Source organism: Garra rufa, chromosome 20, assembly GCF_049309525.1.
Source record: "Garra rufa chromosome 20, GarRuf1.0, whole genome shotgun sequence".
NCBI lineage: Eukaryota > Metazoa > Chordata > Actinopteri > Cypriniformes > Cyprinidae > Garra > Garra rufa.
In genome coordinates this window covers 16,881,641-16,894,536 of record NC_133380.1, presented here as the reverse complement: position 1 = coordinate 16,894,536, position 12,896 = coordinate 16,881,641, and the positions used below count along the sequence as shown (strand labels likewise).

The following is a 12,896-nucleotide window of genomic DNA, read 5'->3' as shown; positions in this document are numbered from 1 at the left end:
ACATAATTCTAATATTCTGATTTGCTGTTCAAGAAACATTTTTTATTATTAATATTTAAAACACTTCAGTACTTTTTTTTCAGCATTCTTTGATGAATAGAAAGATCTAAAGATCAGCATGTATCTGAATTAAAAAGCTTTTGTAACATTATACACTATACCATTTAAAAGCTTGGAGTCCATAATGGGAAGAAATGATGATTTACTACTTTTTATGTATCAAGGATGTTTTAAATTGATCAAAAGTGATGATAAAAACCTTTATAATGTTACAAAAGATTTCTATTTCAGATAAATGCTGTTCTTCTGAACTTACTATTCATCAGAGAAACCTAAAAAACATGACCCAGCTGTTTTCAATGTAATAATAATAATACATGTTTTTTTAACAGCAAATCAGAATATTAGAATGAATTCTGAAGTATCACGTGACACTTAAGACTGGAGTAATGATGCTAAAATTCAGTTTTGAAATCACAGGAATAAATTACATTTTAAAATATATTCAAATAGAAAACAGTTATTTTAAATAGTAGAAATAGTTCAAAATTGTACTGTTTTTGCTATACTTTGAATCAAATAAATGCAGACTTGGTGAGCAAAATAGAGCTCTTTAAAAAACATTAAAAATCTTACTGTTTGAAAACTTTTGACTGCTAGTGTAGTTTAGTTTCATGCCACATTCATCAAATGTAGAATGAACACAAGTGTGAGTTCCCTTTTTAATTAAAGTTTCCTTCCTTATAACTGCTACATGGACTACAATGTAATGTGTAGAGCATGAAATTTCATGACCATTGATCCAGTGTTTTTACTTTGCTGTAGGTGCAAACCCATCTTGAAAACCCAACTAAATACCACATCCAGCAGGCCCAGAGGCAGCAAGTGAAGCAGTACTTGTCCACCACACTAGGAAATAAAGTTGCCACACAAACTCTCGGTGTATCCCCCGTTCCACAGTCAAACTCTGCTCCAGAGAGATGCCCTTCTGCAAGCAGTGCTCCCAACAGCCCAATGGCACATCTCAACCTGGGCTCCAACAGAGAAGAGGTGAAGCACATGTAGTTGTTTTGTGGACTTCAAATTCCATTAATTCTTAAAGAGATAGTACACCCAAAAATGAAAATTCTGACATTAATTACTCACCCTCATGTTGTTCCAAGTCCGTAAGACCTTCATTAATTTTTGGAACACAAATTAAGATATTTTTGATGAAGTCAGAGAGCTTCTGACTCACATATACTGCAATGCAACTGACACGTTCATTTATAAAATTAAGTATTTTCATTGTTACTTTGCTTTGTTTACTAATGTTAAAAAATTGAGTCTTGTTTTTTTAGTAGGTGAACACACTTACCTTTTCCTCTTCAGCTTGCCCTCTCACTAGCTTTGTGTCACATTGTACTGCAAAATACCACACCGGTGGCTTAATTATATTTGCACCCCTCTTTCACTCCATACAGCACTTCTGCTTTAGATTGGCTATAAAAAACAAACTTCACAGTTGTCTTGTTAAGAATACAGTTTGTCGGTTCCCTAAATGCATGTTTATAACCCAATTTGTTTAATTATGTGATTAGATTCAACATCTAACGCTCTTAAATGAAAGCACTCATTCTAAAACTTGATTGCATCCCCTCAGATGGATGATGTCATCGACGACATCATCAGCCTTGAATCCAGCTTCAATGATGACATCATGTCACTGATAGATTCTGGCCTGCAGCTCCCAAACACGGTAAGCTGAGCGATCATCTTCATTATTGATCAACATAAAAGCCTCTTTGAACCCCAGATGTATTTGTGGTTAACCGCAACAAACCATTTTGAAAGCTACAGAGGGATCATTTCCTGAATGTAAATGCCTCCACCCCTTTTAAGAGTGAGTGCTAACCACTGCACTTATGAGGGAGGCGATAAATGGGGATGCACCTCAGCAATCGACATAAACATTCACTTCTAACACTTTACTAACACCTGCCAGGCAGGAATCATCAGGGAGGGCGCAAACAAAGACCGTGAACGGCGTGTACAGAGTATTTGGGAAATATTCGGTGAAGGATTTTACTTTATTTTTGTTATTCTGGAGGAAAATGAGGATTTTAGTTTTATTGCGGGATCATGAAAAGAAAAAGGTAAAATCTAATTCTTTAATTTATTAGCCTTTATTCTTAAAGAAATCTGTCTTGAATCACTGCTGTTTTTAATTAAAATAATATTTTTATTACAGTTAAGTCATTCTTGAGAGGTGGGACAAAACAGGGTGCAAAATTGAAAAAATTTAAACTTTGTACTCAGACAAAGGAAACTACATTTATGTATCTTATATGTACTAAGCTACTGAGCTATGCTTTGATACAACCTCCCAACTTTTCTCTTTTTTAAAAAAAAAAAGTGTTTTTTAACTTGGAATGTGTAATATAATTTCAACTTTATCTTTAACAGCTTTCTAGATGTTTTTAACATTTCAAAACACATTCTCATGTTAGTAGACAGATTACACTTTAACATGTGACCAACAATTCCACAACAAATATAAAATATCATAATGAAATATCATCAAAATATTCATCTGACGGAGGTGACAGAACTGACGGAGTTGACACATCTGACGGTGTTGACCAAAACCTGAATTTGTAGTCATTTTAACTATCAAAAACCTTGAATTAATTAATTACTGTATTAAAACAACCACAACAAACAGTGAGTATGTTATTGTTTATAAAGCTTCTATTCAAGAGTCACATTTAAGTATTTTGATATATTATTGGAACACAAAATCTTACGGTGGTGACATCTGACGGTGTTGACAAATTTGCCATTTCTTTCACAAAACAAATGGAGTTCATGTAGTAGACATTTAGTTTTTTTTCTGTTGATGCTAGAGGCTAATGGAACCTGCTTCAGGAGAATAAAATGGTTTAAAGATTTCAAATAATTTTCTCACAAATTGGATGTTTGGTGTTGACATATCATAGTTGTGACACAAAAAATATTAACATTAGAATTACAATATTCTAAAACTATAAAACTTAGCAGAGCCTGTGTGACATTGATGTACTCTGCAGAAAAGGACTGTGGCAAGGGGGTCCTTTTAGAGTGATAGCCCCTGATATTCCCTGATTTTATTACATTTTAAGTAATGTCTGACGGTGTTGACAAAAAGTGAGGACGCACCTTCTAAACCTTATTAAACACACATGTCTGACTGAAAAAACAACCTTGCTTTAATATGAGATATTATTAAGTGTTGCCTTTGATAAAACAAGGTCTTTTTCATCATTAATTTTTTTTAATCCATTTTATAGCATATGAATGAATAAACCCTTCTCTGTGGACACACAGTTTTAGATGTAGTGAGAAGACAATAAGTGTCATAGATTTAACATAATAATGAGCAAATGAAATTGAAGGGGATAATTGTGTTAAATACATTCTATTTTTAATCCCCATAGCATTTACAATTGAAAATATGTTTTATTTTTAAAACTAATAGCAGTTATAATTGGTGGACATGTTTTGTCCCATGTCTCAAGAATGACTATGTATAATATATTATATATATGACCCTGGACCACTAAATCAGTCTTAAGTAGCACGGGTATATTTGTAGCAATAGCCAAAAATACATTGTATAGGTCTTTTATGCCAAAAATCATTTGGATATTAAGTAAAAATCATGTTCCATTAAGATATTTTGTACACTTCCTACTGAAAATATATCAAAACTTAATTTTTGATTAGTAATATGCATTGCTAAGAACTTAATTTGGACAACTTTAAAAGTGATTAAGGTTCAGGTTCCAGATTTGCATAAAAACAAATATTTGCAAATATTGTCCCATTATAACAAACAATATATCAATACAAAACATATGTATTTAGCTTTCAGATGATGTATAAATCTCAATTTTGAAAAAAGTTGACCCTTATGACTGGTGTTGTGGTCCAGGGTCACATATTTCATTGTATGTATAAATAATAGTAATAATGATGGTAATTATAATAATTTGTCTCTGCAAGGTTTTTTGTTTTTGTTTTTGCATCTCTCTATGAATATTATGAAAAATTATGTAATTTAATTCCATGTAATATAGTCATATCAAATTCTTACATTTACTTTGTATACAAAAATGGCAAGATTTTACTTCAGTTAATTATATCATGTTTCAGTGTTCTTCATAGAGTTCATTTATAGTCAGGTGCATGAAGTGATATTTGATTTTAATCAATATGTTTTAGGCATCTTTCCTGGTGCAGTTTGATGTTTTGAATATTTCTGATTCAATTTGTCTTCTCTGTTATTGTCTTAGCTACCAGGCAATCTTCTGGATGTCTACAACAGTCCTGGAATGGCGACCCCCACCATCACTGTCAGCAATTCTTGTCCGGCAGATCTGCCTAATATTAAAACGGAAATAACTGGTAATGATTTACTCAGCCCATCTTGTATATGTGACACTGGACCACAAAACCAGTCATAAGGGTCAATTTTTTTAAATTGAGATTTATACCTCACCTGAAAGCTGAATTAAAAAGCTTTCCATTAATGATTGTTAGGATAAGATGTCTAAATGACATTCTTAGCAATGCATATTACTAATCAAAAAAGATTTGATATGTTTACAGTAGGAAATGTACACACTAAATTCATGGACCATGATCTTTACTTAATACCCTAATGATTTTTGGCATAGAAAGAAAGTAAAATTGATCATTTAGACCCATACAATATATTTTTGCTGTTGCTACAAATATACCCCTGCTACTTAAGACTAGTTTTGTGGTCCAGGGTTGCATATTTCATTTGCTTCAGTTGTTTGCTGTGGTTGTATGTCTACAATATTGTGTGGTGGTTATAATAGCTATTTATTTTCAGACACAGATACCAGAGCCTTCATGAAGGAGAGGCAAAAGAAAGATAATCACAATCTCAGTGAGTTCAAAATGCACAGGCTTCCATAGTATATTACTTGAATACACTCATTAGATGGCTTAGGCTTAATAAATGTTTTGCTTTGTGCAGTTGAAAGGCGGAGGAGATTTAACATAAATGACAGAATAAAGGAATTAGGGGCTCTGATACCCAAATCCAGTGATCCGTAAGTATCTTTCCTTGAAAATTGAAACCACACATAATGTCACAAAAAATCACACTACCAGTGAAATGCTTTAGACACACTTGGCTGATTTAAAGGAGAACTCCGGTGTGATTTTGACCTAAAGTGTATTGAATCATGATACCGAGTGTGAACGTACCTTGCATATCTCATCTCGTCTTGTCCACTGCTGTCCGAAATCTGGGGTCAGTTAGCCGATGCTCACAACAGCTTGTCAATGAAAGTCAATCGGGCATCGAAGGAGCCATGTAAATAAATCACTGTTTTACGCCATTTACGAGGCACAAAGTAGCTCCACACTTCATTGGTAGACTTCCAAGGGCCCTGACATTTAAAACGAGACATTGAGAACTCAGAAAAAGCACCGGTAGTTTATTTACAAGTAGATTTATACAGACAGTACCTGCAAGTTTAGCGCCCGCCGCCATCTTAAATGTAGGCACGATAAGTCGAGTGTCGAACACCAAGGAAACTACAACCTGATACGTTGATAAGCTGATAAATTCCTTGGTGCTCGACACTCGACTTATCGTGCCTACATTTAAGATGGCGGCGGGCGCTAAACTTCTTGCAGGTACTGTCTGTATAAATCTACTTGTAAATAAACTACCGGTGCTTTTTCTGAGTTCTCAATGTCTCGTTTTAAATGTCAGGGCCCTTGGAAGTCTACCAATGAAGTGTGGAGCTACTTTGTGCCTCGTAAATGGCGTAAAACAGTGATTTATTTACATGGCTCCTTCGATGCCCGATTGACTTTCATTGACAAGCTGTTGTGAGCATCGGCTAACTGACCCCAGATTTCGGACAGCAGTGGACAAGACGAGATGAGATATGCAAGGTACGTTTACACTCGGTATCATGATTCAATACACTTTAGGTCAAAATCACACCGGAGTTCTCCTTTAATGGCTTATGCTTGAAATTACTTTTGAAGTCCATGGTCAGCAGAACTTGTTCCACTGCTATTTTGTTTTAAAAATGGCAGACTGTTTAAATTTGGGTCAGTTTTTTCTCTCAAAGAAATTAATACTTTTTTTTTTTTTTTTAGCAGAAATGCATTAAAGGATTAGTTCACTTCCATAATAAAAATGTCCTGATAATAATCTTTTTTCTTCGGTTGAAAAGAAAAGGAGGTTTTTGAGAAAAAACATTCCAGGATTTTTCCTCAGTATAGTGGACTTCAATGGGAGCCAATGGGTTTAAGGCCCAAATCGCAGATTCAAGGCAGCTACAAAGGGCTCTCATGATCCCAGATGAGGAATACGGATCTAGTGAAACTATTGGCCATTTTCATAAATAAAAAAAGGATGTACTTTTTAAATACAAATGCTCATCTTGTACTTGCTTTGTGATGTGTGTCTTTGACTTCACACGTTACGTAAAAGCAAAGACCATAGAATACCCAAGACATGTCACTCGTGTAGCTTTGAATGGGGAAAAATGCAACGTTCATTATGGCCGCGAAGCCCCGCCTTCTTAGTGAAAGAGCCAATCGTTGATTAATAAAGTCACTGCAGCTGCCGTTAGAAGTCCCGGTTGCTATAGAAACAATCAGCGCTTTAAGACGTGAGCTCAGTTCTGCGCATGCGCACTGGCTCATTGAGGTGGAAAAATAAGCGTTTTTAAACGCTATTGGAGCTCAAGGAACCATATTTATGAGACAGTTCATGTTGGATTTCTTTGGAGATTTAAAATATGAAATTTAATCGTCAGCTTGGTGAACAGTTTTGGAGAATTTGATGTTTCCCCATTCAAAGAGATAGGAGCTGCACTTGCCTGCCCGAGTAGCATTTCAAAGATGGCCGCCGAGTGAAATGACTTGCCTTAAAGGGACTTTGGTAAAAGTCACATGTGGTTAGTTCTTAGTCTGTGTACTTCTCATTTTCTCCTCAACTTCAAAATCGCCCAACATCGTTTTACCTTTTTTTGTAAAAGGTGATTTTTCTTTACTTCAGTCTATGTCAGGCGTAACCTTTCCAATGTAACTACATAATGCGTGAAGTCGAGCTAGTGAGATGAGTATTTGTGGTTAAAAAGTACTTTTTTTTTTTTAAAAAGAAAATTCATTCATCATTTTGCTGCAAAATTCATCATTTTAAGCTCCCATTAAAGTCCACTATATGTTAAAAAAAAAAAAAATCTGGAATGTTTTTCTCAAAAACCTTAATTTCTTTTCAACTGAAGAAACAAAGACATGAACGTATGTAAATTAACAGGAAATTTTTATTCTGGAAGTGAATTAATCCTTTAAACTGATTAGAAGTCACAAATAAAAATTCGATCTCATTCAAGAATCCTAAAAAAAAGTTTCCACAAAATAATAAGCAGCACAACTTTGTGCCACATTTTAAAATACATAAAAAAAAATATTTCAAATTGTAATAATATTTCACAGTATTACTGTTTTTGCTTAATATTTAAATCCTGTCTGTTCAAAATGGCAGGGAGATGCGCTGGAACAAGGGAACCATTTTAAAAGCTTCTGTTGACTACATAAGAAAACTTCAGAAAGAGCAACAGAGATCCAAAGAGGTTGAGATGAGGCAGAAAAAACTGGAGCTATCCAACCAGGCACTTCTGCTCCGCATACAGGTATAAAATAAACAGTGATTTTGCATTACAACAGTCCAAACATCATCACCAAAAAAACATCATCCTTTACCAATCCTATTTAACATGTCACTTCCTCCACTTAATTATCAAAATTTGACCTAGCAAAATGCTAATTTTCAAAAATGAATTTTTTTATTTCCACATTCTCTATTAAAGGTTGTATCAGCGATTTCTAGCCTAAAACATAAAGTGTCAATTTCAGCTGACCTTTCTTCACGATCCGCTCGCTGCCTGCCCCATAAATTGTCTGTGAAAAAAACGCGTCTCTCTGGTCAGCCTAGGGTCCGAGATATGCCAAAAAAACAATCGGCACTACCAACCTTTCCACAGATAAACAAACAGTGTTCCAACCAATCAGCGTCAGGGGTTTGGTGTTGTGGATTTTCGCTCCGCCTCCCTCACATCCCAGCACCAGTAGGACAGTCCACAACACCAAACCCCTGACGCTGATTGGTTGGAACACTGTTTGTTTATGTGTGGAAAGGTTGGTAGTGCCGATTGTTTTTTTGGCATATCTCGGATCGTCAGCTGAATTTGACACTTTATGTTTCAGGCTAGAAATCGCTGATACAACCTTTAAACCAGTGTTTCTCAACTCCAGTCCTCGGGACCCACTGCTCTGCACATTTTGTATGTTTCTGAGTCTGACACACTCAGTTCAGTTCATGAATCTTTCTACTAATGAGCTGATGATCAAAATCAGGTGCCTTAAATGAGGAAGACATACAAAATGTGCAGAGCAGTGGGTCCCGAGGACTGGAGTTGAGAAACACTGCTTTAAACTACCTTCAAAGTGATATATGACTTGTTGAAACTGGACAATTAACTAAACAATCATGTAAAACATAACAGATTATGTTTGTGTAAATCTTGCTAAAGACATATATTCACAATAACGAACTTTACTGGGAGATTGTGCACTCCGGAAGATGCGTGTCTTACGGTGCGTTCACACTGGCATGTAGCGAGCGGGGCGAAGCAAGCGTTTTCATTTCATTCATATGGAAGTTGAGCGTAAAGGTCGTGTGGTGCATTTTGGGATTGGAAGCGGCGCGGAGAAGGCGTTGAGAGCAGCTGAGAGCATCAAAAGGTTGGGCATTCCTCAACTTTATGCAAATCTCGAGCGCAAAACGCTGGGCGACAACCAATCGCTGTGAGAAGTAGGGCAACTATGCAACTATGACGTGTGTTACTGAAACTGGTGGATTACTGAGCTGAAATCACATAGTATTGAAAAGTAAATGTACTTTGCATGTTTTCATTATATGCTACAGTTTATTTTGTAAACCGCCATTAAAAAAGACAAATGAAGCGCAAACAGGGTGTAAACATTGTTTTTCAGAGGCGTGCTCTGCTCTAAATTTGACACTCCCCAAAGCAGTGGCGTTGTAGCGTTGCCAGCGGCACTGAGCGCAAATTTGACGCTGTAGTGTGAACGCACCGTTATGCACGTTTTGCGAATGTCAGTTAGCGCGATCATTTTGTTTTCATCAGCATGGGTATATTTCACTGGGACTCATGTCATCGAGAATTTGATATGAATTCAAAAAGCTGGAATGCTGCGCTTTGCAACAATAGACCTACAACTTGGTCAGCAGCAGTTGTTTAGAAGTGAGCCGAGAATGTATAGAAAAATTTACAAATAAAAATAATTTTAGATGCTTAATTACTAATTGGAGCATTGGTATCACTAGAAGAGGGCTTAATGAACTAATTTTTATTTTAAATAACTGACCAAAACTGAATTGTAAATTGTATTTGCCTGTAGCTCAAAATTAGACCATGTGCATTTTGACTCAATTTGCCAGCACGGGTCACATTTACTTCTACTTAATTTTCCATTGTACAATATTTATACCTGCATGAACGTAAATACAGTAGTCTAGAAAAGTGAATGCTGATATCCTGTAAAAAGATGGACTCCAACACCCCCTGCTGTTTGTTGCACACAGGAATTAGAGATGCAAGCTTGTCATCATGGCCTCGCCGCTGGTATGTCTCCAGGCCTGAGTGCAGAAGCTTCTTTCCTTCAGCAACAGCTACTACAAGGAAACCAGTCCATGCAGCCTGGCTCTGGGGAAGGCCAACCTCAAAGCCACCTCAGCATAACACAGACTTCCCCTTCTCCCTTCCTCACAATACCTCCCTCTGCCTCTCCAGCTGCTGCTGCAGCAGTAAGCGGCCCTCTCGATCTGGATACATTTAGCTTCGCGGAGCTGGACGACCCTTCTGCCTCTGATCTTTACTCTGACGTGGGACTTAGTGACATTCTGATGGACGACGGCTGCACGATGCCCACCGTCAGGTCGTCAGACCCACTCTTCTCACCGATGTCCCCTAGAGCCTCCAAAACCAGCAGCCGCAGGAGTAGCGTGACCATGGAGGACGACTTGTGACCGAACTGACCACTATATGTATGTCTCTGTGCTTTTCTTTGTGTGGGACACCGTGGGTGTTTTTAAAGAGATAGTTCACCCAAAAATGAAAATTCTGTCATTTACTGACACTCATGTCTTTCCAAACCTAACTGTTTTTCTTCTGTGGAACTTGAAAGAAGAAATGACTCTGTGGTTGATAGACTTGTTACCAAAATATCTTCTTTTGTGTTCAAATTTTTTTGGTGAGCTATCCCTTTTAGAAACACTCCATGTGTTGTGCTGTCATAATCTCCATAAATCAGTTAATTAAAAAAAATTAACTGTAGTATTACGCAGTTTTGTAGGCAGTCGGTGATCCCAAAAGTTTATCCCGAATTGGAAACGCACCCAAAACATTTAGCCTTTTTGTAGCTAAGATTGAGTACATTTTAGCCTACCTATGCATAGCTGTGTTGCTGTAAGGGTAAATCATGTGACGTTTATTAATGTTTTAGACGTGTTTTTAGACTCGGAGCATGCAAGTGCACATATATATAATTTTGGAGTGTGGCGTGAGTAGTCACTTATCGCACCAAAGGGATGCTTTGGAGTTGTGTTTAATAGCATGAACTCATTTTTCATATTATGTTGAAAATGTTCAAGCAATATTTACTGCATTTATCAGAAAATTCTATTTTTTTAACACTCTTTGCTGGCTTTACTTTTAGCCAAGTACTTGCATATTTACTACTAACTGGTTTGAAATTTCTACTTTTTTTTTTTGTTAGTTTACAACACTTCCTTTCATGTTTCGTTAATTTGAGCGTCAATGTTACATTGCTAAACAAATGTGTGATGGTGCAGGTGCTCATACATGATTTTTGGTAACACTTTACTGTAAGGTTAAATTTGTATTTTTAACAAGTTTATTAGCATTACTTAATACATCAGGTATCATGAAAAAACTACATCGAATAATTTCTAGTTTTACTAGAAGGTAATTTCTACATATACTACTGCATACACTACCAGCCAAAAGTTTTTTATGTCTTTTAAAAATTAGTCTTTTCTGTTTACCAAGCCTGAATTCATTTCATTCAAAGTACTGCAAGAACAGTAACATTTTGAAATAGTTTTACTATTTAAAATAACATTTTTTTGTTTGAATATATTTTACAATGTGATTTCAAAGCTACATTTTAACAGTCACATGTTCCCTCTGAAATCTGAGTAATGATGCTGAAAATTTAGCTTTGAACACAGGAAGAATTGACATTTTAAAACTTACTCAAATTGAAACCAGTTATTGTAAATAATAAAAATTTTCACAAATTTTACTGTTTTGCTGTACTTTGGATCAAATAAATGCAGGCTTTTTTGAGCAGAAGAGACTTCTTTAAAACATTAAAAATCTTCCTGTTCAAAAACTTTTGACTGGTAGTGTATATATTGTCAAACATTCTAAAATGTGTAAATAAAAATTAATTATGGACTAACATTAACAATGTACTGTAGTAAACTATAAATTACCATTTGACCTAAATGAATGCATGTCATAAAATTGTTCATTGTTAGTTCATGGTACCTAACGCATTATCTAATGTTAGTAATTGTTATGTAAAGTGTTAGACATTTTTAGGATGTGTATAAGGAAACAAGCCACATAAACGTCATGCACAAATAGCTTTTCAGGTATCAAATTTTACAAGCTACCTCTGCCTAAAGTGCTTTTTATAACCAGTAGATCTAAATCAGCATTTTGTTAGATGCAGCTAGATACACACTTACCTGCGAATGTAAATGAACTTACACATCTGTGCTGTGCTCAGAAATATGACATTAAGAGTACCGCCAGTCAAAGCCAAATGAAGTTTCATCTCTGATCAAACTGTGCCTGTAGCATAAAGGAACAAAAGTCATTTGTTGGGTTTGTAAATATAAAAAGATGAATACAAATGAGTCTCAAAGATTTAAAAGTTGTTCTCTATTAATTCTGCAGCAGTTGAATGAATGTATAATGTATAAAACTATATGATTTAAAGCTAAATGCAGATTTGTAAAATATATTTAAAAACTTGAATGTGAATGTGATGGATTATGCAATTTCTCTTTTTTCGGTCACAGGCACAGAATGGGTGTAAGTCTGAACTGATTAGATTATGTGAAGTCACACAGCAATAATATTTTTATTGTCTCATTTCCTGACAGTCCAATCCTTAGAAATAAGCATTATTGTGTGTTTTAGGACATATTTCCTTTCATTAAAACTAAATTGCCAGTTATTGTTCTGCTGTTGGTGTGTCATTGCCTTTACTTTCATTACATCTGTGCTCAATTAAAGGGAAGGTGTTGTTCTTTTTTGTAAAACAGTTTTTTTCAAAGCACATAATTTATAATTGAGAGAAAATGTATTTTAATTAGAATTTTCCTGTGTGTTGGTGGCCTTTAATTGGCTAAAATAAACTGATGAGAAAATCGCATTAGATTGCTTGACTTTTTTCAAATGTTTCTCTTTATCAGTGTACATGTACACTGAAGTGCATTTCACACAAATGAGCTTTTAATAATAAAGACAACTATTTTATGTCTTTATTCAAGAACAGAAAATAAGATACATTTAGTATAATGCTATCTTACATTATCTTGCCAAATCAAATCATGAATCATTGCATCACACAAAATGAGCCAAAAAAAGCTATTTAAATTATTTTTATAATAAAAATGTAAGATAAAAGTGGTTGATTTAATGTAAACAAGAGTTCTGCCTTTAAAATTATGTCACAGTTTGGTCAGTTTTCCAGATGTG

The 12,896-nt window shown here is 35.3% G+C and overlaps 1 protein-coding gene across 1 annotated transcript; it reads left to right on the top strand.

Annotated features, from left to right (window-relative positions):
* Positions 1 to 697: 697 nt before the first annotated feature.
* Positions 698 to 12,563, top strand: tfe3b (transcription factor binding to IGHM enhancer 3b). Its single transcript, XM_073825491.1, has 8 exons — positions 698 to 709; positions 826 to 1,050; positions 1,643 to 1,738; positions 4,314 to 4,425; positions 4,880 to 4,936; positions 5,027 to 5,102; positions 7,565 to 7,712; positions 9,686 to 12,563. Exons 1-8 carry the CDS (start codon positions 698 to 700, stop codon positions 10,127 to 10,129), a joined length of 1,170 nt encoding a protein of 389 aa, XP_073681592.1. The 3' UTR covers positions 10,130 to 12,563.
* Positions 12,564 to 12,896: the final 333 nt, after the last annotated feature.

Coding starts and splice junctions, on each gene's coding strand:
- tfe3b (XM_073825491.1), top strand. Junction 1,739..4,313: donor GCCTGCAGCTCCCAAACACG/GTAAGCTGAGCG, acceptor TTATTGTCTTAG/CTACCAGGCAATCTTCTGGA. Junction 5,103..7,564: donor ATACCCAAATCCAGTGATCC/GTAAGTATCTTT, acceptor TCAAAATGGCAG/GGAGATGCGCTGGAACAAGG.